Genomic DNA, 26,115 nt, shown 5'->3' with positions numbered 1-26,115 from the left:
GGATCTGCCAGACCGTTTGCACCACCCACGGTGATTTCATTCATAAAACATCTGTCCTCCCCAAGCTGGGTCCCGGCTGGCTTGTGTCCATGCATCCTCATGAGTGATATTAGGATGGTCCAGCATCATGTAATGGCTGGTCGTCAGGTACTCTTGGGTTCAAATTCTAGCTTTGCTGTTAAAAACAACTTCTTTCAAGACTTTTTGAAGCTCAAATGACCTATAGACAGTACCTGGCACACAGCAGATGCTCACTAAATGTTGCTGCTTCTTGGGGTGCTCAGTGAGCGTTGGTTCTCAATGTCATAGACATTGAACTGCTACTATGTGTTGGATACTGCAAAGACGATCTGACCACGTGGCGTATTCTCCCTGTACTGGTCGCTGGGTGCCATTGTTATTTAATAAATCTTCGAAGGTGTGTGTGTGTGTGTGTGTGTGTGTGTGTGTGTGTGTGTGTGTGCACGCGCGCGCGCATGGGACCGGCATGTAGTGTGTGCAGAGGCCAATTGAGGACATTGGATCTTCTGGAACTGGAGTTGGAAGCAGTTGGGTAGGCACCGGCAACCTAACCTGGATCTGCTGCAGGTGCAGCCAGTGCCGCTAACGGCTGAGCCATCTCTCTCTAGCTCCCATCAGTACACATTTCAAGTGGTGTCTTTCCCATGCAGAGCAGTGAGGAGCCATCGTTTCCTGTCTGTCCACTCTGGCTTTCATCAGGGCTGTTCAGCTGATACTCACAGTGACACCTTGGAGTCAGTAGTACTCTTGGCCCTCTGAGCAGAATGTGGCCCTCAGAGGCTCAGGTACACTCCTGAAGTCACACAGCTAGACCTCTGCCTGGACTGCCTGGAGACAAGCAGCCTGAGTGCAGAAGGCCGTGAGGAGGGCAAAGGGACCAAGAGACTAGAGTTCGTCACCCATCCCTTGAGAGCGACAGGATTGTGAACTGTTAAGATGACGAGGATCCCCGGAGACCACAGCCAGCCCCTTCTAACCAGCAAACTGCAAGCCAACTCGACCGGTCCCCTGAGATCGTGGCACCATGATGTCACCTTGTTTATTCCCCGACTGGGAATCAGACCTACACAGTGGCTTGATGAAGCACTGGCCCCAGACAACAAAATGACAATGCCTGTGACTTATTCTCTGTGCCACCAGCGGCTCCTCAGTTGAAGGTCACCCAGAAGTAAATCACAGGGCTGTTTAATCTTTGCTCCAATTCCACAATTTAGAAGCAATTCTGTGTCAACTCCTTTTATCACTGGTCATGTCACTATTTAAGGGCAGGGTGACAGTAGCACATTTAGAGACAGCACACACACTCAGGGTCTCTTTCAAGGCTGGTAATGTGCTAGTTGCTCAAGAATAAGATGTGACCCTAGTTGATTTCTTTACATTTTATTTAAAAAATATTTTTCCATATATATGTATGTGTGTATATGTGTGTGTGTGTTTGTGTGTGTGTGCACGAGTAAATTCCCCCTCTTTCCTTTTCCCACCCTCCCATTAATCCCCTTTGTTGGCTCTGTTGCTTTGTAGTTTATGAGATAACACATCTCGGTGACAGAAGAAATGGCTCTGCTCATGGTAGCTGGGAGAAAAAGAGAAAAGAGGGACCAGGGTTCCAGTAACCTCCACCTGGGCCCCACCTCCTCAGCCCTTCACCAACTCCCAACACTATAATAGATGGGACCAAGCTGTCCACATGTGCCTTCAGGGGATCAAAGTGTCAAGTGCACCCTGAAGCTATTTATTTATTCTGGGTTCATACATTTAAGCTATATCTTCTTCTAGATTCCACAGGTGTGTGAGCATGCACACACACATATGACACACGTGGAACACGTGGTATACACAGACCTTTTAAAAACCTGTGGAGTTTTTTTTTTTTTTCCTGTTTCTTGATACAGGGTTTCTTGGTATATCCCTGGCTGTCCTGGACTCACTTTGTAGACCAGGCTGGCCTCGAACTCACAGCGATCTGCCTGCCTCTGCCTCTGCCTCTGGAGTGCTGGGATTAAAGGCAGGCACCACCATGCCCAGCAAACTTGTGTTCTTTTTCTTTCTTTCTTTGTTGTTGGTGTTGTTGTTTTTCGAGACAGATTTCTCTGTGTTAGACTTGGCTGTCCTGGACTTGCTTTGTAGACCAGGCTGGCCTTGACCTCACAGTGATCTGCCTGTCTCTGCCTCCCAAGTGCTGGGATTAAAGGTGTGCGCCACCACCGCCTGGCTTAAGCCTGTGTTCTTAAACCTGGTGGTAGTTAAAGGCTCAAGGCCTTTAATCCCAGCAGGTAGATCTCTGAGTTTGAGGCCAGTCTGGTCTATGGAGTGAGTTCCAGGACAGCCAGGACTGTTACACAGAGAAACAGAGAAACCCTGTCTCAACACACTCTCACTCAATAGAAAAATCCAGTACTGCTGAGTTCTAGCAAAGAAACCAATCCCGTGAGGCCAGGACCTGCAGGAGGCGCTCTGTGGCTTAGGGGCTCCTGCCCACCTGCCCCAGAGCTCCGTCTTCTTGCCCTTCTCGTGTTTTTGCTGTTCTACTTTCATTTAAAATCGTGTGTGTTGGAGCCAGCAATGGAAGCAGACTTTGTTTTCTTTTCATTGTTTCTCCTGAAGAAGTGACAACACAATATAAACCTTTTGTGTGGTCTCTTTAGGGACAAATCCCATTATTAAGTCAATTCAGGACCGATTGGGCTCCCAGCCTTTATACCTCTACCACCATACATAAGTGTACATGGAGGCAGCTGTGCATAAATCACCATCCTACACCAGCCACCCTGTGACGAGCCCTAACCAAAGGGCAGGCCCTATTAGGCCTTTTACAAGTTTTACTCATTCATTAAATTCTAGTCATCAAAAGTCCATGGCGGCCACACCATAATTTCCTTTTCAATACATAGACAAATTGAGATTTGAAGGAGTTTAAGAGACTTAGTCAGAGATGCAGGTCTACAAGAGGTAAAGATGGGATTCCAAACCAAATTGCTTGTAGTTTCAAATCCTTAAAATATTCCACATTAAATACACATACGTGTGCTCTACACAGACACACACACAGACACACACACACACACACACACACACACACACACACACACACTACAGGAGTTACTACAGCTGTTCTATAAGCTCATATGTGATACACATTTAACACTGACTTTATAGCTCCTTCCTACCTACCTACCTACCTACCTAACTTTGGAGACTAGAGGAGCTCAGTGGGAGACACATGCTTCAAATGCATGACCACAGAATAAATTAAAAAATAAATAAGCTGGGCGGTGGTGGTGGTGGCGGTGGCGCACGCCTTTAATCCTAGCACTTGGGAGGCAGAGGCAAGTGGATTGTTGTGAGTTTGAGGCCAGCATGGTCTAAAAGTTTGTCCAGGACAGCCAAGGCTACACAGAGAAACCCTGTCTTGAAAAAACCGAATAAATAAATAAATAAATAACATAAGTGGTGCATCTAGCACTTCGATCCACTGTGGAAAATTTTATAGGCTCTATGGGATCAACCTATGGCTCCTAACAAGTGTGAAATGCCATTCAATGGGAATACCATTTAAAAATCTCAGGCTGTTGGGGCCAGTGAGAGGGCTCAGTACGTACAGAGGAGTGCTGCTAAGCCTGACAACCTGAGTTTGACTCCGAGAATCACACAGTAGAGGAATCCACTTCTGCAAGCTGCCCTCTGACTTCCGCATGTGGTGCCATGGCATCTGTAAATGTGTGCACATGTTTACATGTATGTCCCGTAGGGATGCAGTGCTGCCTCCTTGTAGTGCTGGCTTCTCAAAGGCTGAAGCGGCAGGGTTGCTGGAGTCTTGATAGCCACGTGGAGCCACCAGACTGCCATCTACAGCAGCTTTACTGTGTTACAGCCCCACCAGCAATGTGCCAGGGTTCTGCCTTTCGCTACAAGAGCCATCCTGGTGCGTGTAAAGCGATTATGCCGCTGTGCCTTTGATTTGCAGTGTCTCAAGGAGCATTTTCATGTGCTTACTGGCCATCGGCGTACCTTCTCTGGTAGGCCCCAAGTGTACTTGAGGGAGACATGACTAGGACAATGAGGTTTTTGGTTCCTGATATGCATGTCTCAAAGTACACGCCCATCCAGCCATCTTCCAAGCACCTGTGCTGCTCCAGCTACCGGAAGATACAAAGAGGAAGAAGAATGACGTCACAGACAGGATGCTGCACTCAGGTTCCTGGCACTTTAATGGAAGTCTGAACATGCCTTGGCTGTTGTCCAGACAGTTTATCTGTTCCTGGCAGGCGTGGAAAGTCAATGAAACAAGATACCTGCTCGCTAGTGGCTCAGTGTCTACGTAGTCTGAGCTCCAGGAGCAACGGAAGCGGCAGAGATGACAGAGGTGACATGTTCCAGGCTGCCCTCTAACTCACTATGTAGCTGAAGATGAAAACTCTTAATTGTTGGTTTTGGTTTTGTTTTGTTTTGTTTGTTTGTTTTGTTTTTGGTTTTTCAAGACAGAGTTTCCCTGTGTGGCCTTGGCTGTCCTGGACTCACTTTGTAGACCAGGCTGGCCTCAAACTCACAGCGAGGTTTTTGGTTTTTTAAGACATGGCTGTCCTGTGTTTTGCTACATAGACCAGGCTAGCTTCACACTCCCAAAGATCCACCTGCTTCTGCCTCTCAAGGGCAAGGATCAAGCTGTCCACTACTTCTCCCAGCTTGGATCTGGCCTTTTTTTTTCCTTTAAGGATTTGTTTTATTTACATGTGTGTGCCTATGTATGTGGCTCTGATGTGCAGGGAGGTCAGCAGTGGGGTGTCAGGTCCCTGGGAGCTGTGGTTACAGACATTTGTGAGCCGCCCTGTGTAGGTGCTGGGATCCAAACTGCAGTCCCCTGAGAGCAATGGGTGCCTCTGACCTTCTCTCTAGCAGCTTCTATCTGGCCTTAAAGGATATTTGTAAGTTTGACAGGAGAAGACAGAACATGACCTTGAACTTCTGATTTTCCTGCCTTCATTTTCCAGGTACTGGAGTTGTGGTATGTATCATGGATCCTGGTTCATACAGTGATGAGTCTTGAACCCAGTGCCTCTTACATGATGGGCAGGCCTCTGTCAACTGAGCCATATGGCCAGCCCCAGGCTGGGAGATTTATGCTATTTTATTTTATTTTATTTTATTTTATTTTATTTTATTTTAGGCAGGGTCTCAATCTGTAGCCCAAGCTGGCCAAGAACTCACTATTTAGCCCAGTGTGCTTCCCAGTTAGCTTGGAATGACGTCCCTGAGAAAAGTATGAGTGTACGCAACACTTCTGTGAAAGCAGAGGAGCAAGGAGGGGCTGTGATACGCTCATAACTATTGCGTGTGTACTCCATCCACTAGCTGAGCCTAAGACTGGGTCTCGGCTACACACTGGCTCTCAACTGGGATTTCCCCAGGGTAGTAGTGAGGTCCCCCCAGGAAGCCCTTGTGGGCTTTCAAAGACTCTGCTGGCTGAAGAAAGCTGTCAAGTTTCTTCGCTTTTAGGATTATGTCAACCCAGGTGGAAACACTGGTTAGGCCAAGTTGATCAGAAGCACTGATTGGCTATTGATGACCTAATGGGGATTTCAGGAGTGCCATTGGGCGGGCAGCCACTCCTAACCAGCAGAGCCATAAAGCAGGAAGGCGGTGCATGCAAACTGATAGCGTGCTTACTGGCAGGCAGTATATTCCAGGAGCTTATGGGGGCAACCAACCAGGAACTTTTAAAGTACACAGTGTGCTGTAAGCAATAAAGGAGATCCTCACATTCGAGAAACAACGCTACCCCCAACGTCTTCCTGGGTTCCTTTGTGTTGCTTCAGCCTTCGCATCTGCCAGGTGTCTCTTTCTCCCCAGAGAGCAGGCTGAGCACACAGACAAGTGCTGACAAGTCCCTCCCTCATCCCCGCCCTCTACTACTGCCCAAACCTGCTCCGTGCAGCCCTGAGGCTGCCACCAGCCCCTACCTTGAACTTATGCCAGACTACCTACCCAGTCCTTTTCTGCTCCAGGTGGCCACAAGGTCAGCATGTTAGGCCATGGCTTTGTGATAGGGCAGGCACTCACACACACACACACACACACACACACACACACACACACACACACACACACACTTACTTATGAATTCTCCAAACAGTAGAGAGGAATAAAAATAACAGGGACTACAAACTTGTGGGCACAGTCGGAGAGGAGTGCTCTGTGTCACAGGAAGAGTCGCTGGGGACCGGCTCACCTGGAGAGTCACCGCAAGTTTGTTCCTGTTGGCTGGCTACCAAAAGAGACAAGAACACAGGCACTAGCCTGTGGCCTCCAGGGAGCTGTGTGGGGCATTTTAGAGAGGCCAGGGTTTGTAGAAGAGGACAGTAGAGCCGGAGGAGAGCCACCAGGGCTGGAATTCTGTGGGACCGTGCTGTCTCCGCATAACCTCAGCTGCTTCCTCTGCTAATGAGGGAATTCTAGTCAGGAGCCCGCCCCACCCCACACCCCTTTTTCCACCCCAGCCTAGCCCTCCTGGTGTTTCATGAACTAAACTGGACAAAGTGTTCTGATGTTGATACCACTGACGGCACCTCAGGCCAAGGGCAGGGACTGTGCTATGGGCTTCACATACACGGAAGCTAATCCTGAGAATCCTGCCAAATGCGGGGGATCCCCCAGAGGAGAACATGGGCTCCTAGGACTATGGCCTGTCACCCAGTATCACAAATCTAAGGCTTTTGATTCAAATCTCTGGCTTTGTGTCTCTGAAGTTTACCAAATATGATTTGTTTAAAAAAATTTTTTTTTAAAAATCAAAAAATAAAAAATAAAAACAAAAATCAATTAACAGGAAACACAAAAGGCTGGGGGGCGAGGGAAATATGGCTGGGCAGGTAAGCGTGCTTGCTGTGCAAGCCTGAGGCCAGCACCCGTGTAAAAAAGGTGTCCTTGCATGGGCTTGTAACCCCAGTGCTGCAGGGGACAAAGACAGGAGAATAACTGGGGGTGCCTGGCTAACTCTAGGTCCTGGCTTAAAGGAATACAGTGGACAGCAATAGACAAGTCCTTTCTTCCTCTGGCCTCCACACATGTGGCCTTACACACATGTGCATGTGCCACACACATGCCCAAAAATAAACAAAGCACTCAAATAACAACAAAACTCACATACACAAGCAAATGGCTAGTGCCAATTTTACATTTTCTTTGACGGTTGAAAACCACAGGCTGATAGAGACATCGGCAAATGTGGTCCTGGCCAGCTCACCAGCTTGTTTTCTCAAGAGCCAGTGTGCTTATGGCTGTAATTCTTCGCCGTTTACAACAGCATGCATATTTAATTAAGCAGAATGTTCCTAGCTGAGCGCAACACCAAACCCACTGATGTGTTCAGAGCTAAGCAGCCACTTAAAACAGGTTTGGGCACCTCATGCTTTGATGAGCTGGGTGCTCCGAGCACATGCAGGGAACTTCCTGGAGGAAACAGGGTCAGGGAGAGCTCGCTCAGAACTTGGAAGGTGCAGAGAAAATAGGCACAACAGCCTTTTTGTCTGAGGAGCATGCTTCCCTCAAAGGCTGCCTGACAGACCAGGCCCACCGTCACACTCCTTCCAACAGCAACAACGCAGGGTGAGCAGCTGTGGATTGGAAGGCAAGGCTCGCTCACACAGGACCTGCCAGCTGTACCAAGGGCAGAGAGGGAGTGCTTTCCATAGAACAGCCACATGCCATTGTCCCCATAGCTAGACCCTGTAGTCCCTAGATACAAGACAAGCCCTGGGCCTGACCTTACCTCTCTCTCTCCCTTCAACGTTCTGTCTTTGTCCATTTAGCTGTTTTTGTTGGTTTGTTTTTGTTTTTTTAATGCTTAACAGGATGGCTTATAAACAATACAACCACATTTTTTTCCCCATGCTTCTGGAAGCCTTGGAGTCTGATGAAGTTCACTTCTTCACAGGGGCAGAAGTAGATCATGTCTTCTGGGTCTCTTATAAAGGCTGGAAGGCCCCCTCAAAGGTCCTCTTTTTGTAAAGATTTATTTAATATTTTAATTTTTGTGTGTGTGTGTGTGTGTGTGTGTGTGTATGTATGTGACTGTGTGTGTAGGGGGTGTGTGTGTGTATGTGTGCAGGGTGTGTGTATGTGTGCAGGGTGTGTGTGTGTGTGTGTGTGTGTGTGTGTGTGTGTGTGTGTGTGTTTGTGTGTGTAGGGTCTACAGAGGTCAGAGGGGATGTCAGATCCCCTGTATCTAGAGTTACAAGCAGTTGTGAATGGATTTATGTGCACGCTGGGACTGAACAGCTGAGCCATCTCTCGCCCACAGCACATCTCTTAATGCTGTCATCTCAAGGGCAAGGATTTCAACATGGGAATTTGTGGGAACGAAAACTTTCAGACATAGCAAGGTTCAAGCTATGAACTAGACCATTTCCTCATGGCTGTCACTGAACAATCATTGTTCTCCCATTACACTGGCCCCAGGCTTTGTGCTCCCTGCATCCTCTTCAGCTCTGTCTCATTGCTGACTCCATCCTGGCGCTTTCCGATACCGACGTGAACAACCTGCCCTGCAGCTGTGCTTCTTAGGGCAGTGTTACACTTTCATCAAGACGGGGCGAGCCTGTCCACTCATTTCCAACAGCTGTTATACAAACCCACAGTGTTTTGTCTGTCTCTTTGTGCGTATGTTCATGTGTGACACAATTTTTTTGTCTGTCTGTGTATATGTTCACGTGAGTGCATGTGTTTATGTGTGTATTTGTGTGCCTATGTACATATGTGCTTGTATGCATGCATGTGGAGGCCAAGGTCCGTGTCAGGCGTCTCCCTCAATTTCTCCTCATCTTATTTGGTGAGAAATAGTCCCCGACTCAACCCGGAGCTGGTGATTCAACTTGATGAACTGACCAGAGAGCCGGGGATCCCCTGCCTCCCAAATTACAGGCACAAGCTGCAGGGCCTGACTCTTTGTTTTGAAATAGGGTCTCACTATGCAGCCCTGGCTGGCCTAGAACTTACTATGTAGACCAGGTTAGCCTCAAACTCAGAGATTCACCTGTCTGGGCCTTCCAAGCACTGGATTAAAGTCACCATGCCCAGTCGCAGCTTTTCTTTTTAAACTATGGGTCCTGGGGATCAGACCTCGGTTCTCATGCGGTACAAGAGGCCTTTAAGACCGAACCATTTTCCCTTTTGTAAAGGGGTTCTAAGAGGTTTGAACTTTAAGAAGCTTTATAGAAAGTCACTAATATGCTGGTGGAGGTAACTTGGCTCAGGTTTGGTTTACTGATCACTTACTATGATCCAACTGTGAGCAAGGTATTACAGGGTGCTGTCTGACTGGACTTGAAATTAATCATTTGAACATACTGAATCACAATGGGCAGGAAACAGACATTCAACGAGTTGATGACTTATACCCCCTTTCCCGTGTGTGTGTGTACATGTGTAGGTAGGGATGTATTCATGAGTTGCAGGTACCCACAGAGGCCAGCAGAGGGCATCAGATTTCCTGGAGCTGGAGTCACAGGCAGTTGTGAGCAACCCAACATGAGTGTTGGGCACTGAACTCTGGTGCCATTAACCACTGAGCCGTCTCTCCAGCCCTGACAGTCATACCTTAATAAGGCTAGAAGAAAAGCAAAGAACCACTTGAGCTTTCTTGCTTTTTTTTTTTCCCCTGTCCCTTCAGAGGCAATGTAGCTCTTAGGTATTTGGGTTCTCAAAAAGGAGTGGAGGGGTTACTAAGTGGTGTCAGGGTTAATGAGACTGCAGTTTCACAGAGAAAACTGAGCATGGCAATTAGAATAAATGAAATCCCCAAGGCCACACAGTAAGTGCTGAGTGGAAACTTGAACTTAAGCCTATGAGTTACGGTGAGGGGACTGCAGTACGGAAATATTGGCAACCTCCCCCAGGGCTGCTGTAAAGACAGCGATGACGATGACGCTTCCTTGAGATACCAGTCTGACAGGGGGCACTGAGGAGCTGCAGCCTTTTCTCCACATGCAGTACTCTCTCCGCTGTGTAACCATCCGACTTTATCACTTTACACTTCAGGACAAATAAAACACTATCGCAATTATTTAAGACTCAAGGCCACCCTGGGAGGTAGATCATCCTTATTTTCCAGAGGAAGAAAGCCAGTTTCTTGGAGGATAAATGGCCTCCCAGGGCCGTTCTGCTCAGGAGCAAGAGGCTAGGATTTGAACTGAGTTCTAACTATCCGCTGAGGCCTGTGGAAAGCCACAGTGGTTTTCTGGGGTGGACGGTGGGCCTTGAGCTACAGAGGCGTAGGAAGGTTGAGGATTTGCTTTGGGAAGGAAGGGGCTGCTCGCAGATGCGGTTTTGAACGGTGATAGCAGAAATGTGCTCTCCTGAGAATAACGAGGAAGGAGAAGCTGGGAGCCAGGCGGCAGGATCCTGCCTACCTATGTAACCATCTGCAAGATAGCCACGTCTTCCAGCCTGGTGAGACCATCTGCCTCCAGAGTCACGGTCACGTGTACACAGCGAAGCCTCATGTGGTTGTCTGTGTACTGAAGATCCGTGACTTTTCCCCTTATTCCCTAAATAGTGTCATAGCTACTTACACAGCCCCACACATTGAATTAGGCTTTATGAGCAAGCTAAAAGATATAAAGAATGTTGGCGGAACCAACGGCTCCTATGCAAACACGGGGGCGGGGGGGGGGCGGGGGGGGGAGACGGGGGATGGGGGGGGCACCTGCAGGTCTTGGTATCTGTGAGGCCCTAGAAACAATCCCTTGTAGATAATGAGAGACAAACGCACTCTTTTACTACAAGGATGGTGAAACTGGAGCACGGACAGTTTAAGTGGCCAGATGTGAGTCGACTAACAAGCAGAGTCTCAGGGCAAACCCAGGGGACCTCTGTGGTGTGTGCGTGCATGCATGCGTGTGTGTATGAGTCCAGTGGCCTAATCTGTTAGCTCCTGGTACTTACACAGCAAGCAAGTGTGTGCTGGTTTTGGTTTGGTTTTTTTTTTTTAAGACACCGCTTCTCTGTGTTAGACCAGGCTGGCCTTGAACTCAGAGATCCACCTGCCTCTGCCTCCTGAGTGCTGGGATTAAAGGTGTGCACCACCATGCCTGGCCTCGAAACTTGTTTTAAGATAAGATAAAAACCCATGTGTTTCCTGATGGCAATTTCTATTCTTTTTTTTAAAGCTTTATTTATTTATTTAGTATAGTGTTCTGCCTGCATGTATGTTTGCATGCCAAAACAGGGCACCAGATCTCATTACAGATGGTTGTGAGCCACCATATGGTTGCTGGGAATTGCACTCAGGACCTTTGGAAGAGCAGGCAGTGCTCTCAACCTCTGAGCCATCTCTCCAGCCCCTTGACGGCATTTTCATATAGGTATATCATCTATTCTTCCCCTGTATTAAAAAAAAATACGGATTTTTAAAAGTGCATTCACACTTATAAACAAGTTAAGCCTTCATCCTACTGGGAAAAAAGCCAGATGCATTTTTTTTTTGTCTTGAATAAAAATATCTGCAGAACATATGCTTGTTGCTCTAGTCAAATCAAACCACCGCCATAGCTGCAGTTGTGAGCTGTGGCTTGGGTCCTAATAAAAGCGTGGAAAACACGAGCCCCCACCTTCGCGGCCTGCCTGCTGAACTGGCGTGGCCCACCTCGCAACAAATTCGGTTTTCTGCTTCCAATAGTTTCGTATTTGGAAATAGTTCCAACATTTGAAGCACACAGCTGTTACTCTCAAAAAAGAAACTTCAAAATAATCTTTGCATTAAGAACGATACCTACCACAGTCAGAGAAACGACCAGAACGCATGCATGAAATAGCTCACTTCTCTGAGGCGATAGAACGCTGACCAAAGGCAACTTGGGAAGGAAAAGGCTTACTTAGCTCACACAGGCTGCAGCCTGCCACCCAGAGGAGCCAGGACGGGAGTTCATGGCAGGAGCTCGCGCAGAGAAAACAGAGGAGCCCTGCTTACTGGCTTACTCGACACTATCTTGTTTTATGATCTAGGAAAGAAGGTTTGGTGGGAAAGGGCTCTCTGGAGGTTTCTCCTGCATCACAGAGGCACCAAAGTTTTCCAACCATTGAAAAAAGAAGAAGAAGAAGTAGAAGAAGAAGAAGAAGAAGAAGAAGAAGAAGAAGAAGAAGAAGAAGAAGAAGAAGAAGAAGAAGAAGAAGAAGAAGAAGAAGAACCCAGAAGGCTTTCTGACTTCATCACCATTAAAGACTTCCTCCCTAGAAAAGGGCAGACATTCCTTAGGCTGCCAAGACTCTTGACTCTGATGGCTCGAAGCTGGGTCCTAATGTGAAAATGATAACATTTGAAGGAAAGTCACCCGCCAAGCTTAGGCCTTTAGCTCTGATAATCTGGATAGGGCCATACAAAGGCTCCCGCTTAGCTTCAAGTTGGGACCAACGTCTAAAAGGCCATCTGTGTCAGTAAGCTTTCAGGCACTGTGACAACATATTTGAGAGGGTCAATTGATGTGGATAAAAAGGGTCTATTCCGGCTCTCTGTTTTGGAGGCTCCAGTTTACACTCAGGTGCATTTTTGAGCCTGGGGTGCAATGGTATGTTATGGTTAAGCAAAGATACTCCCCTCATGGTGAAGCAAAGAGACAACGGCCTGGGCTCCCCAAACCCCCTTTAATTCCTGCTCCCAATGACCCTTCACTAGGCCCCTCCTCTTAAGTCTTCACTCCCCAACAACAGAGCCACAGACTGATAACTAAGCCTTTAGCACAGAGACATGGGGGGACTCTTTAACTTGAAGCACAGTCTCACTGTAGCCGGGCTCCATGCTGCTCGTGAGGACTCTACCACGGTGCAGGCGTATGGCAGCCCAGTCTGCTGCTGCCTGCTCCTGCCGCCCTCATGTTCTCCTAGGTGGTAGTGTTAAGAGCCTCCCCAGTAACTGTCTTCAGGTGACTCCCATCCTCAGAGGCTGTTTCCCAGGGGACCTACCAGTGCCCAGTGCCCAGTGCCCCAGCACACAACTGTGGTCTACCACTCTCCGGGGCAGCAGTTATGAGAACAGACTTAGGAGGATTCCCAGGTCTGTGCAACTCTTTCCAAATGACCGCCATATTTCTGAGAGAGGGAGGAAAATGCACAATCATGACAGATTTCCTCTTAAACCTCACTTCAGAAACCCTATGGTTTCTATAAAGACAGGTGGGACCCTTCCCCTCAGTGTGCAAAGAAGAGATTAGATGTCACCCAGCTGCCATTACTGCCCCCCTCCCATCCCAGGCCCATTGACATTCAGCTCTCAGCAATCACTTCATGATCTCTCACCTGCAGAGCACCGCCATCTCTGGGATCGGCTGATCCTTCCTATCTTCTGGCAGAGTGCTGGAGACAGTGGAGTGGACGCCAGGAAGCTATAAACAGCACTTGACAGCAAAGAGACAGGGTGATATTTTCTGACTTATGTCTGTGTCCTTTTTACTTACACACACACACACACACACACACACACACACACACACACACACACACACACACACACACTTTATAGACAACATCTCATGTAGTCCAGGCTGCCTTCCAACTCAGTACATAGCTGAGGATGAGCTGCACTTCTGACAGGCATGCACCGCCACACCTGCTTTATGCAGGGTTGGGGACTGGACCTAGAGCTTTGTATGTGCTACACAAGCATTCTACCAAATGAGGCAACCCCTAGCCCACGACACTCAGCTTAAGAACCGATTGATTACGCTTTGGAGTCCGTGCCTAAGAAGCCACTGACTGAGACTGAAAAGATTTCCTCTGAATTTTGTAGTTTAGCTGTTATATTTGGGTCTGTGAGCCACTGAGTTAGCATGGTAGGTGGTGTGTGGTGGGGGTTCAGTGTCATTTTCCTGACTGTGGGCATCCGGTTGCCCAGTACTACTCATTGAAAAGGTTATTCCCTTCCCCATTTATGCCATGTCATCAACATGAAGGCTTCTGTGCCCTTTCCAGCTAACTCTGACTTCTTTGCCAGACAGGCCAGGCTAGATGTACTAGCAATAGCGGTCCCTAAATCTCAGGGACCACAACAGGCAGTTCTCTTACTCGAGTTAGGAGGGGATCATGGGTCAGCTGTGCCCCTGCTCCACATGGTCATCACACCAGGCCTTAGCTAACAAAGCAGCATTTTTCTGGAATCTCCCAGTCTGTGGCTGAGGGAAAATGAGTAAACTAGGGGTGGCATTAAGGTTTCTTTTCAGGAGTGACATGTACCATTCCCAGTCTCACTTCATTGGTCAACATGAGTCAGGAAGCCAAGCCCGACGGCAGTCAGGGAGGAAAATTATTTCTCTCACAGGGATGAAGACATTGCCAAGAGTCAACAGGCTGTTCAGGGAAAGCACCAGGCACAAATACATCCTCACTACACGGGTCTCGTGGCCTCCAGGCACCACTCTGAGGACTTTGCCTGCTCCCTTCCTGCAGTGTTTGATGGATGTGACCTTGGCTATCTCCTCTGCATTCTGCAGCCTTCCTGGAGACATCTCATCCACTGTCATGGTGTCAGTAACAGCCAAGTCTTTTTTTTTTTTTAATCGGTTTTTCAAGACAGGGTTTCTCTGTGTAGCCTCGGCTGTCCTGGACTCACTTTGTAGACCAGGCTGGCCTTGAACTCACAGCAATCCACCTGTCTCTGTCTCCCAAGTGCTGGGATTAAAGGCACGAGCCAGAGTCTCACACTGACATCTGCAGCCCACAGATGTCCCAGGACATGCTCGGACATGAATTTATCACTGTCCTCGTGCCATCCCCAGATCTGTTCTTCTGGGTCTCCAGCTCGGGCCCCACGAACATCATTGTCTTCCTTGTCCTCCAGCCAGGACCCTGGTGCGGTGCCACCTTCCTCCTAGTCAGCCATTGTGTGTGTACGAAAATCTACTGCCATAGTATCACCCAATGGGTCTCTTGCCGCCTTGTCAACAGTTCTGCCCTTGACTAGTCTTTCCCTGCTTTGTCGCTTTGACACACATTTCCCACTGGCCATCACTGCTCTGGGGATCCTGGCTGACCTCCTACCAGGCCCCATAAAGCCTTTCCTGACTGGGCCTGTCACAGCCCCACTCCTGATCAGAATCCGCCTGCTACTTTCCTCATCTTTGGCCAGTTGTTCCCTAAATCCCCTGCTAAATCTCTTGCTCTCCACACGCAGAGCTCCTGAACACCCTCACCCTATGCCTGCCACGCTTTGCTCTCTCTCCTCTGGGCAACTTCTCCTTGTTCTTACGGCGACAGCCAGGTGTCTCTCCCTCCTGACCAAAACAGTAAGGTGATCAAAAGTGCTTTAACCAAGAGGGTGAAAGAGAAAGGGCTTGGAACTGGATGGCCCGGTTTTGAATCCTGGCTGCCATGTGTTGCCTGCAACACCGAGCACAAGATCTTACATCTCTGGGCCTCTGTTGCCTCATGCAGAAAACAAGAGATAAAAAGGAGTCTTATTACATAAGGTTGTGGTGAGGATTAAACAAGTAAGTATGTAGAAGGTCCTTAGGACAGTACCTGGCATACTGTAATGGCTTAGACAATGTTTGCCATGGCTTTGATGAAACTCCACAGTACCCTATAATTATCCCTACAATTAAGCTCTTATAGAGAGCAGAATCCATAATTTACCCACGTGACTGCTTTCTGCGTTGTAAGATCATTACAGTTGGGACAGCACTCCAGGCCTCCAGACCCTAGCACACCATTAAAAAAAAAAGGGCTGAGAACCACTGCTTTCGACGCTTCCTCTTTCCACATCCTGCCATCTACCTGTGCACAACCAGCTGTAATCTGCAATTGTGGGCTTCTTATAGCTACAGTTCACTAGAGCAGATGGCTCACACAGGGGTTGCCGGAGGGTGACGAAATGCAAGCCAAAGGCAGGAGTTCTACAGATGTCCTGGAATGTTTTAAAATACTGAGCCCATAGATTATGTGCTTTCAGGCTCTCAGATGTGGGGGCCCTGGACTCTAAACGAACCTCCCTGTGTGCTGAGGTGGGGGTGGTGTAAAACAAAGGGCGGAAGTGAAAGGGGAGTGAAAAAAGAAGAGACATGGGTTTGGTACAGGCTGTCAACGGCTGTGACCCTGGACGTCCCATCCTCTCACTGGCCTGCCTTACCTGCAAAGGGAGGGCGTTTCACTGGCTTAAAAATCTCTTATTAATTCTGACAGGCCATACATCATCTCTTCAAAGTGGCTCATTCTAGAAGATTTCGTGGGAGAGGCGATGCTGGGATGGAGCCCACGGCATCTCCACACTACTAAGTGCTTGGTCACTGAGTTCCATCCTGGGCAGCCTTTGGAGTGAACTTTCTATAGCTTTATTAGATATCAGAAGGAAACAGAAAATGGAAGGAAACACACCAAGTACCCTAATATCGAGGCCACCAGTGGGAAGTTGCTGCAGGAGACTTCTTCTGGGCAAACTTGGAGACGGGACCACACCTTGAAGGCGAGGCCCAAAGGCTCCATGTGTGAGGGAGAGTGACAGGACTTTACAGTCAGGCAGAACTGAATTCAGAGCCTTGCTATGAGACTGTCTGCCTGTTAATTGACTTTTGCAGCCCTCAGTGTCCTTGATGGCTGAGGAAAGGAAAAGAAAAAGGTATTAAAAAGTCTTATCTTTGCGGTAGGATTATTGAGGCCAGCTATGCTATGAAACTGCCTGCCTGTTACTTGACTTTTGCAGCCCTCAGTGTCCTTGGTGGCTGAGGAAAGGAAAAGAAAAAGGTATTATCTTTGTGGTAGGATTATTGAGGCCAGTTATGCCTCATTTTATCAGCCTCCCATTAGTGCTAGGACATTTCCTCTCTTCAAAAAATGTGAAGTGTCTATTTACTGCCCAAACCTGAATGTATGAATATGCGCCAGGTGCATGCATGCCTGTAGAGGCTACAAGGGGTCCACGGGAGCTAGTTTACAGGTGGCAGTTAATCATCTGTTGAGAAATGAACCCAGGTCCCCTGTAAGAGCAGCAAATGTTCTTAACCGCTGAGCCATCCCTCCAGTACCTACTTAAACATTTTAAATTAGCATGCATGTACATAAGTATGTATGTGGGGAGGCCAGAGGTCAATGTCAGGGGTCTTCCTCAATTGCTATCTCATCCCCCCTCCTTTGCCTTTTTGAGACAGGGTTTCTCTGTGTAGCCTTGGCTGTCCTGGACTTGCTTTGTAGACCAGGCTGACCTTAAACTCACAGAGGTCTACCTGCCTCTACCTCCCTGAGTGCTAGGACTATAGGCATGTGCTATTGAGCCCAACTCTGTATTTGAAAAAAATTTTGGTGAGCTGGAGAGATAGCTCAGTGGTTAAAAGTATGTATTAGTCTTCCAAGGCATCCAAGTTCAATTCCCAGCACCCATGTGAGGTGACTCACAATTGTATAAAGATCCAATACCTTGGGCTTCCAGGAACCCACTCATTACACACATACACACATTTAAGAATAAATCTTTGAGCTGGGCATGGTGGCACATACCTGTAATGCCAGCACTCGGGAGGCAGAGGCAGGTGGATCTCTGTGAGTTCAAGGCCAGCCTGGTCTACAAAGCAAGTCCAGGACAGCCAAGGCTACACACACACACACACACCCTGTCTGGGGGGGGGGGAAGAATAAATCTTTGAGCCTAGTCTACAAAGCGAGTCCAGGACAGGTAAGGCTACACACAAAGAAACCCTGTCTTGAAAAACTAAATAAATAAATAATAAAAAATAAAGAATAAATCTTTAAAAATGCTTTTCCCCGTATACCTGCTTGTCTGCATATACACATGGGTACAATGCCTGCAGAGGCCAGAAGAGGGTATTGGATCCCCTGGAACTGGAGTTACAAATGGTTTTGAATCACCATGGGAACACTGGGAACCAAACCCAGGTCCTGTAAGAGCAGCCAGTGCTCTTAACCACTGAGCCATCTCTCCTTCCCCAGGATTAATATGGAAAGACTCAGTCTTTTGGGATGTTACTTGCAATGGCAGTTGTGAGTTCTGAAGCAGTGTTTTAGGGGCTTCTACCAGAAATCGGGGCAGCAGTTTCTTTGCCAGCATCTCTTTAGTGGATGGAGTAAAGGGTTTGTAATTCCAAAGGGCAGGTGCCGAGTGGAAGTAACACCAGGAGCTACTGTAATAATAATAATAATAATAATAATAATAATAATAATAATAATAATAATAATCAATGCCACCGCAACATATCTGGTATAAGGGAGGTTTATTTGAGGGGAAGGGGGAAGAAGAGAGGAGTTAGGGCCTGGGGAAGGGTAGAGAGTGACTGAACATGTAGACAGGCAGGCAGACAGATGGGAACAGAGCCATAAGGGCAAAGGACAAAGAGAGGAGCCAGACACACACACACACACACACACACGTAATGACGCAAGAGGTCCTAGGACCCTGAAAGGCGGGCAAATGGGGGCAGCTGTACACTAGCAGTTACACTGATCCCAGGTACATGACAGCTAGGCACCTGCTGGAGTAGCACCACTCAAAGGAGTTGGCTTTGAACCCAGCCTGTCATTTTACTGAGCAGCTCTGAGTGCAATGAGTATTGGCTCCTCAGGGGTCAAGTTAGAACAAAACAGCGCTTGCCTTGTAGGGTGGCTGTGAGAGTTAACTTGAGAAATGTTTTGAACGCTAAGCACTCTCAGTAGTGCTCACTGCGCAGTAGCAGATCCTGATGGCATGTTTAGTGGTAGGACTACAAGGGACAGCGCTTCAGGCGTGAGGGGTTGGGTCCCTCCAACAGGCCAGGGACTCTGCCCGACTGAGGCACAGGCTAAGGACAGCAGGGACACAGATGCGGAATGAACAGCTCTTGTTCTCACCCGCTCTCCTGTACCTCCTCTCTGCAGAGAGTGCGGACAGTGGTCTCCACGAGAAGCTGTATCCATCCAGGGTTGTTTCTGACAGGGTCACCACTGCCCAGAGCGGGATGAGATAGCGTCAAGGACTACATATCTGCTCCTTTTGGCCAGCCCGAGCCCATTTTCCTTGCAGTTGGCTGCAGCCGACAGGTGTCTCCATGCGGAATGAAGGGCACAGCAGATGCTGAGTCACCCCAGGAGGGGCCTGGGTCAGGTGCTACCTGGTGAGCCTGTTTCCTACCCAGTCTCTCCACACCATTCTGCTCTGCTGGGGCTCAGAGCCTGGAAACTACATTCCTCAGCAGCCAGCTTTCTATTAGCTTTTGCCCACTGGGGACACAGTGTGGGAGATGAGGTAGGAGGGAGAGAGAGGTGCCTGGCCTGACTCCCACAGCAGTAGCGGCAACCGTGGTGGCTGCCAAGTGGCCTCTGAAAGCGGCAGGACACTGTCCCCTTTGTCCATCCTGGCACACAGGTCTCAAGCAAACTTAGTTTGAACAACAGTCATTTGCTTATTCACCCCTTCGATCAGAGCTGACTGGGCCCAGCGAGGCAGAGAAGTCAGGGTGGGGCGTCGTCACAAAGCTTTGCTCACTCACTTACCTGCCAGAGCAAACACATTTGGCTCTCTAAATGGTGGTCTCTGCCTCCTCGGGACATGGCAGCTTGGTTCTAAGAGGAGGTATTTAGAGAGCCAAGTGGAAGCTGTGCTGCCTTGTAGGTTCTGGCCTCTGAAATCACATTAACATCTTGTTTGCTGCAGTCTGTTAGAAGTTAGTCATTAAAGCCAGCTCATAGTCAAAGAAAAATTAGATTCCGCCTACTGGTGGGAGGAGGGCCAGCATTTATGAGCATTTTGAAATCACCACAGGCAGTAACTTTAGCAACACAGCAGCAGGCACGGGCCTGTTGGTTCCAGCCCAGGGGCGCTAGCAGCTTCTCTGGCTTCTGCGTCCCACCTCTTTCCTTCTCTCAGTGTCCTCCCTTGTTTACTGGCCCTTCCAATCTTTGGGGACTGTTATTAACTCTATTCGATACAAGTAAGGAGTCCAGCTTTTCTTGACAAGACTGATGGACACACCTGGTTTGATCTGTGACCATGCTATGTAAACTCACTTAATTCTGATACCACCCTGGGCAGACTGAGGATGGTGATACTATGGACACAAGCACTGGGGCTTCCTAGGCTGAACACCCAGAATACAGCTGTGAGGAGGCAGAGTGGGACCTATTTCAGGTTGAGAAGGGACTTCCTGCCCAGTCTTCCTCAGGAGACACCTAATTTTTCATTCTATACACTTGGTTGATGAGTCCCAGCTTAGATATAAATTTGCTGCTGGGAATGCACAGAGGGACAGGCAAGGATCCAGGGCAGCAGGAAAGGAAGGCTCACGTGTTCATGACTTGTAAAAGCTGGGCTGATGAGAAGAGGCAGGGGACAGAAGACCGGAGGCCAAGGTTGATGTCCCAGCTGTTACACAGCTGTGTCATGACCCGAAGCTGTATCTCCCTCTCAGGAGACCTCAAATTCCACATCTGGAAAATGAACCTGATGCTCTAAGCTCTGATGAGTAGCTTCTTTGCACATAACTTCTGTGGGACTGAAAAGGCTTTATTGGACACGGGGTAGACGGTGCGACAGAGCTCAAACAGAGGACACTGTCTAGCCTGAGGGGAGGCTCTCATTGTGTCTTATAAACAGCAGAGACCACTTTAGCCTGGTACCGAAAAAAAAAAAATCCCTGGTGATCTGGGTGAGGTGATGCATGCCTGTAATCTCAGCACTTGGAAGGCAGAGGCAGGTGGATCACTGTGACTTCGAGGCCAGCCTGATCTACAAAGTGAGTCCAGGACAGCAAAGGCTACACAGAGAAACCCTGTCTCAAAAACAAAAACAAAAACAAACAAAACAAAACAATAATCTCTGGTGATGTGATACAAAAGACAATGGCAGTGATCACTACTGAACAAAGGAAAAAGGTGGGCTTACAGTACAAACACGCATACCAGAGGTACCCTGAAGGGATCATGTAAGGCCATCCCATTTCAGGGGGAAACACTGTTCACAGAGACTAAACAAGTTGCCTAAAAGTCTTACAGTTTGCAGTGAAAGTTTACCCATATGCTAACTGTGCTGGACACTTCTGTCCACCTGACACGGGCCAAGGTCATCTGGGAAGAGAAAAACTCAACTGAGAAAATGCCTCCATCAGACTGGCCCATAGACAAGTCTCAGGGGTATTTTCTTGATTGACGAGAAGGGAGAGCCCATCCCTCTATGGGTGGTGCCACCTTTGGGCAGGGGGCGCTGAGTGCTGTGAGAGAGCGGGGTGAGTAAGCTATGGGGAGCAATACAGGGAGCAACACTTCTCCCGCGGCCTCTGCTTCACTTCCTGCCTCCAGTCCCTGTTCTGACTTCCCTGGGTAGACTACAAGCTGCACTAAACCCTTTCCTCCCTAAGCTGGCTTTGGTCATAGTCCTGTATCTCAGCAATACAAAGAGAAGCTAGCATATGGTGCCAGGCTTCTAGGTGAGGCTGCAATGAGATGGACCCTAAGGGAGAAGAAGACCTACGCTGTCAGAATCGAGGGTCAGCGCTGAAGTACTGAACAGTGGAAACTGTGAGGTGGACAGAGAGGACACAAGGTTACAGAGACCCTGAGGTTTGATGGGACAGATAAGTCATGTGGGGTTGGTGATGTAACTGCTTCCTGGTGTCCTTCCTCCTCCCAGCCGGCCAGCTGAGCAGGTGAGTGGCTCTGGTTCAAACTGATGAAGCTGGCTCTGTTCTTTGGCCAGTTATTCACACCAGCACCGACGGAGGACGGCAGGGGCTGCCGATCTCTGAGTTCGAGGCCAGACTGGTCTACAATGCGAGTTCCAGGACAGCCAGGGCTACACAGAGAAACCTTGTCTCAAGGGGAAAAAAAAGTCTCTGTTTTCCCAGATGTGGATAGCGCTTAAGCTGTAAGCAGTCTCCTATCAGGAGATGAGCCAGCCTTAGTGGGAGGCCGACACAACAAGGGCAGAGAGAGAGGAGGAGAGGAGGGCAGGTGAATCAGTTGGTGTTGCCGGGTTCCAGCAGGCAGAGTCTGCAAAAGGTTGTCTTGGCCTCTGCAACCAAAAGTCATTCTTTCATATAAACAGGCAGCAAAACAAAACAACACAAACGCATGGGGGAGGGGTACTATGGAGAGAGCCCAGCACACGCACCTGTGAGTCTTTCCAGGCTGCACGTTCACAAGCACAGTGGCACCTGTCACGCCTCACTCTGTGTGTCCTCAAAGACAGAGCCTCTTACCCCACATGGACCACAAAGCACCCTCACAACTCTGTACGTAGAGGACTTTTTTTGAGATGCAAAGTTCTCTTGTGTGCTTCGGTTGCACCTGAGTCAGTGTCTGACTGAATTAAAATAAATAAATAAAAAAATAAAAAATCAAGTACAATCAGCCATGGTAGCTCACACCTTTAATCCCAGCACTCAGGAGGTAGAGGTAGATGGCCCTCTGTGAGTTTGAGGCCAGCCAGGGCTACAAAGTGAGATCTTGTCTAATAAAAAAAAACCAAAAACCAAAACCAACAAACCCTGTTAAGTACGATGCAAACCTTGGTCTCTTCGATTTCCAGCAGTCAGTCAGAGTGACAAGTAAAGCTCCATCAAAAAGCACGGAGCCATTTATTCATAGTCCACACATTAACACAGAACCAGCCAAGTCAGGATGCCTTTCTCAGCCACCCTCTCCACATTTTGTTCAGTTTCCGTGAACTATAAACCACTGACTTCTTCACACCTGCAAGAGAAAAGAAGCGTGAGTGAGACAATCTGAGCCCCGTTAGGTGGGCATGCAGCTGGAGGCCCAGTGCCACTGCTCAGAGGCTTGTCTTCTGTCAGGCTATGACGGGTTGACTAGAGCATTCTAGAAGACCTGGGAGTTGGAGGCTATTACAGGCCAGAAGCAATGTGTTTCAGACTCTGAGATGGGCCTCTGTTACGCAGTACCACGCTGCTCACTTGACTGGGCTTCCTGGGATAGCAAGTCTTTTGAGTTACAGAGGTTCTGGCAGCCACTGAGGTTTTTTTTTTGTTGTTGTTTTTTTGTTTTTTGTTTTTCGAGACAGGGTTTGTCTGTGTAGCCGTGGCTGTCCTGGACTCGCTTTGTAGACCAGGCTGGCCTTGAACTCACAGAGATCCACCTGCCTTTGCCTCCCGAGTGCTAGGAATTAAAGGCGTGAGCCACCACCCCCGGCCTGCCACTGAGTTTTATAGGTCTTTCCGAATGGAGGAGACACAGCAGCTCGAGGCTTTCTGTGTGTTGCATGCCTGCCACCTGTCTGTCTAAAACTAATGTTATTCCAACTGCTTCCTGCTTAGTGTACATGTTAGGTTGCTCTCTCATGCTTGGTTGCTCATCTCTCTCACAGAGCATTTACCCACCGCACAGTGCGTGTAGTAGATGCTCCTGCTTCTCTGCCTGGGCTGACAGCTCCCCCAGGACAGGGACTTTGTTCTAGTCACCCCATATCCCTTTCACCTGGTGCAGTGCCTGGTACACATCAGCACATAGTAGGTGCCTAGCTGAATCCTCTGATGGCCGGCCCTCACAACGCCCTCCCTTTCATCCCACAAGATCCCATAGAAGAGGCTCCGAGGCTTATGGGAAACACAAACAATGGGATAAACGGGGCACTAGCTCTTCAGCTCTGCTGTGGATGGTATTAGGGATTGGACTTCCTTGTGCTGAAGGTGAGCTTCGGTTGGGGCTTGAGGGTGTGGCCTGAGGAACTGAAGCCTTTTTCTCTTTGATGCACACTGTGGTCTGTGCTGTGGGTTAGAGGGGGCAGGAGTCATTTCCGGGAGCAGTCTTTTAAACTACCTGGCCCTGTTACTTGGATGTTGTCTGTCTGCTTAGAACCTGTGGGTACTGCAGGCAGTGACAGAGAGAAAGGCAGGGTTCTCAAAATCATTAGCAGACGGGCGTCTGGGTGCATGCTCTCAGTTTGACATGATCTCATTGAGAAACTCGGGATTTTTCACTGTCTCCACCCCTCTTAATTTTCTCCCTGGAGCAACAACTCTGGCCAGCCTCACCCACCTGAACACTAGGGCTGGAAGATCATTACATAAGTTGCAGTTTTCAGTTCCAGAGGAACCAACCAGAAGACAGAGCACATGCAAGGCTCATTGCAGCAAGCCTAGGCTGCTGAGTCACGGCTGGGAGCTGACTCACCTTCTGAAAGCTTAGTGACAAGCTCCTCGGAGCGGAGCGTCAGGTAAATACTGAGCGTGGCTGGGCAGCCCTGGGTGCCACACTCAGCTGCTTAGAGCATTAGAAGCCTCCCTTGACTGAACAGAAAGACTGCAGCAGGGAACAGTGCTACAAAGAACACTGGGAAATGATTAAGAGGCCCGCCTGGCTTGTGGCCTGGCTGGCTGGACTATGGTACAAGAGTGACTCTTCCCTCTGGCCTCAGTTGCTCATCTGTAGGATGCTCGCCTAGGTAACAAAAGGTCCACAAGCCTTGCGTGGCTGTGAATCTGAGCTCCTCAAAGCTACGGGAATGTCTGCAGTGCAAGAGTTTATGTACCCTGCCATGCAGAAGGGCCAGGTTAGATTCTGTAGCCATACGACCCTGATGTGCACAGTCCCATCAGGTTCTCACAGGAGCGGAGGTTTGCATCAGGTGAAGAACAAACAGTAATTTCAACAAAGGTTTTAAAAATTTCAACCAACAATTTCCTACAACTGAAACAGACAGTGCTCTTCAAAGGACAGCGAGGGCTTCGGAGGCATGGGGACAGGTGGGTGAACCTGACTCCAGAAGTGGGAGGCCCCGTGAAGATTCTGTACAGAGTGCAGAGTGGCACCCCCAGGGCAGGAGTTGTTTGTGTTAGCTACACCCAACAGGACTGCGGTCTAGGGGCTGGTGTATCTCTGAGTATATGCTTAGCATGAAAGGGGCCCTGGTCTAATGAACAAAGACAGGCTGAAAGGAAGAAAAATAGCCATCTAAACCACACATTGAATTCAGAAAAAAAAAGTATCACCAAGAAGGGACCATTAGTGGCTGGAATTGTCCCGCCAACACCTTTGCTGAGGAAGTCAGTAGAACTCCAAACACTCACAGTGAGCTTCTAGGTGGCCTGTCCACAAGGAAAAGCTCATCTGAGGCAGAGCTACAACTTAATTTGACAAGTTTTAGACCTAGTTGGGTATGGCAGTGCACATTTACAATCCTAAAATTCAGAGACCAAAGCCAGAAGAACAGAGTTCCCAGCAGCCTCAGCTACAGAGACCGTGTTAGAACTGAGGGAGGGAATGAGAGAGGCAGGGAGGGAGGGAGAGAGAGAGAATGCTCAAGCTTAAGTGATAAACACATCATTAGAAAGATGATGTAAGACAAAAATAACGATTGGCTCAACTGTGTTTCAGGAAAGGGCTGAGGAGCAGTGAGGCATGCTGGGATATTTCTTTGGGACAAGACTAAACCTGTCTTGTTAATTCAGCTAACTCTTTTGAAGTTGGAGAGGGATCTGCCCCCAGAGCTAATGCTGATTGACTATAAAGACAGGTGGGGAAAATTAGACTCACCAGCACCCCCAAGCCCCCCAGCACCTCAGAGGGTAGCCCCGCTGCCTCCGAGGCAGCACTCTGGGAACCGTGTCTCTCTTGTGCTTGCCTGCTTTACTCCTGTGTCCTGGATACTCCACTCTGGGCTCTCTTCTTTTGTCTGTGCGGCCTGGGCTTGGGCTGCAGGGGTCCCTCAGCTGGCCGGCTCTATCTCTATCTCTATCTGCTGATCTCTCTGGCAACAGCTCTCCCTGTCTTCCTTGCATCCTTCAGTGGCTCCTCTCTGCCCCCAGGGAAGCTCTGCATCCCTTGAATGCTGAGTGCAGCATTGGGACCATCCTCGGTGCCGCTCTGGCTTATGTTCTGTTTCTTTTTTTTTTTTTTTCTTTTTTCTTTTTGGTTTTTCAAGACAGGGTCTCTCTGTGTAGCCTTGGCTGTCCTAGACTCACTTTGCAGACCAGGCTGGCCTCGAACTCAGCGATCCACCTGCCTCTGCCTCCCGAGTGCTAGGATTAAAGGCGTGTGCCACCAAGCCTGTCTCATTTCCTACCTGCTGGTCCTCACACCAGCTCACTCAGGCTGCTGTGGCTCAAAGTTTCCGGACCAGGCAGAGACTCTATAAAGGGCTGCTGCTCAGACAAAGACAGATGGCTTAACTTGTCTTTTGTG

The 26,115-nt window shown here is 48.8% G+C and overlaps 1 protein-coding gene across 1 annotated transcript in view; it reads right to left on the bottom strand.

The window, feature by feature from the left end:
* Positions 1 to 22,328: 22,328 nt before the first annotated feature.
* TAMM41 (TAM41 mitochondrial translocator assembly and maintenance homolog) overlaps positions 22,329 to 26,115 on the bottom strand; it is a 38,418-nt gene continuing 34,631 nt past the window's right edge. The window contains exon 8 of the mRNA XM_084765240.1: positions 22,329 to 22,668. Coding sequence (XP_084621366.1) covers positions 22,592 to 22,668 — 77 coding nt within the window. The 3' untranslated portion in view covers positions 22,329 to 22,591. The remainder of the gene's footprint in view (positions 22,669 to 26,115) is intronic.

The sequence above is a fragment of the Acomys minous genome (genome assembly GCF_964271855.1).
Source record: "Acomys minous genome assembly, chromosome: 17".
Classification (NCBI taxonomy): domain Eukaryota; kingdom Metazoa; phylum Chordata; class Mammalia; order Rodentia; family Muridae; genus Acomys; species Acomys minous.
This window is presented reverse-complemented; position numbering and strand designations above follow the sequence as displayed.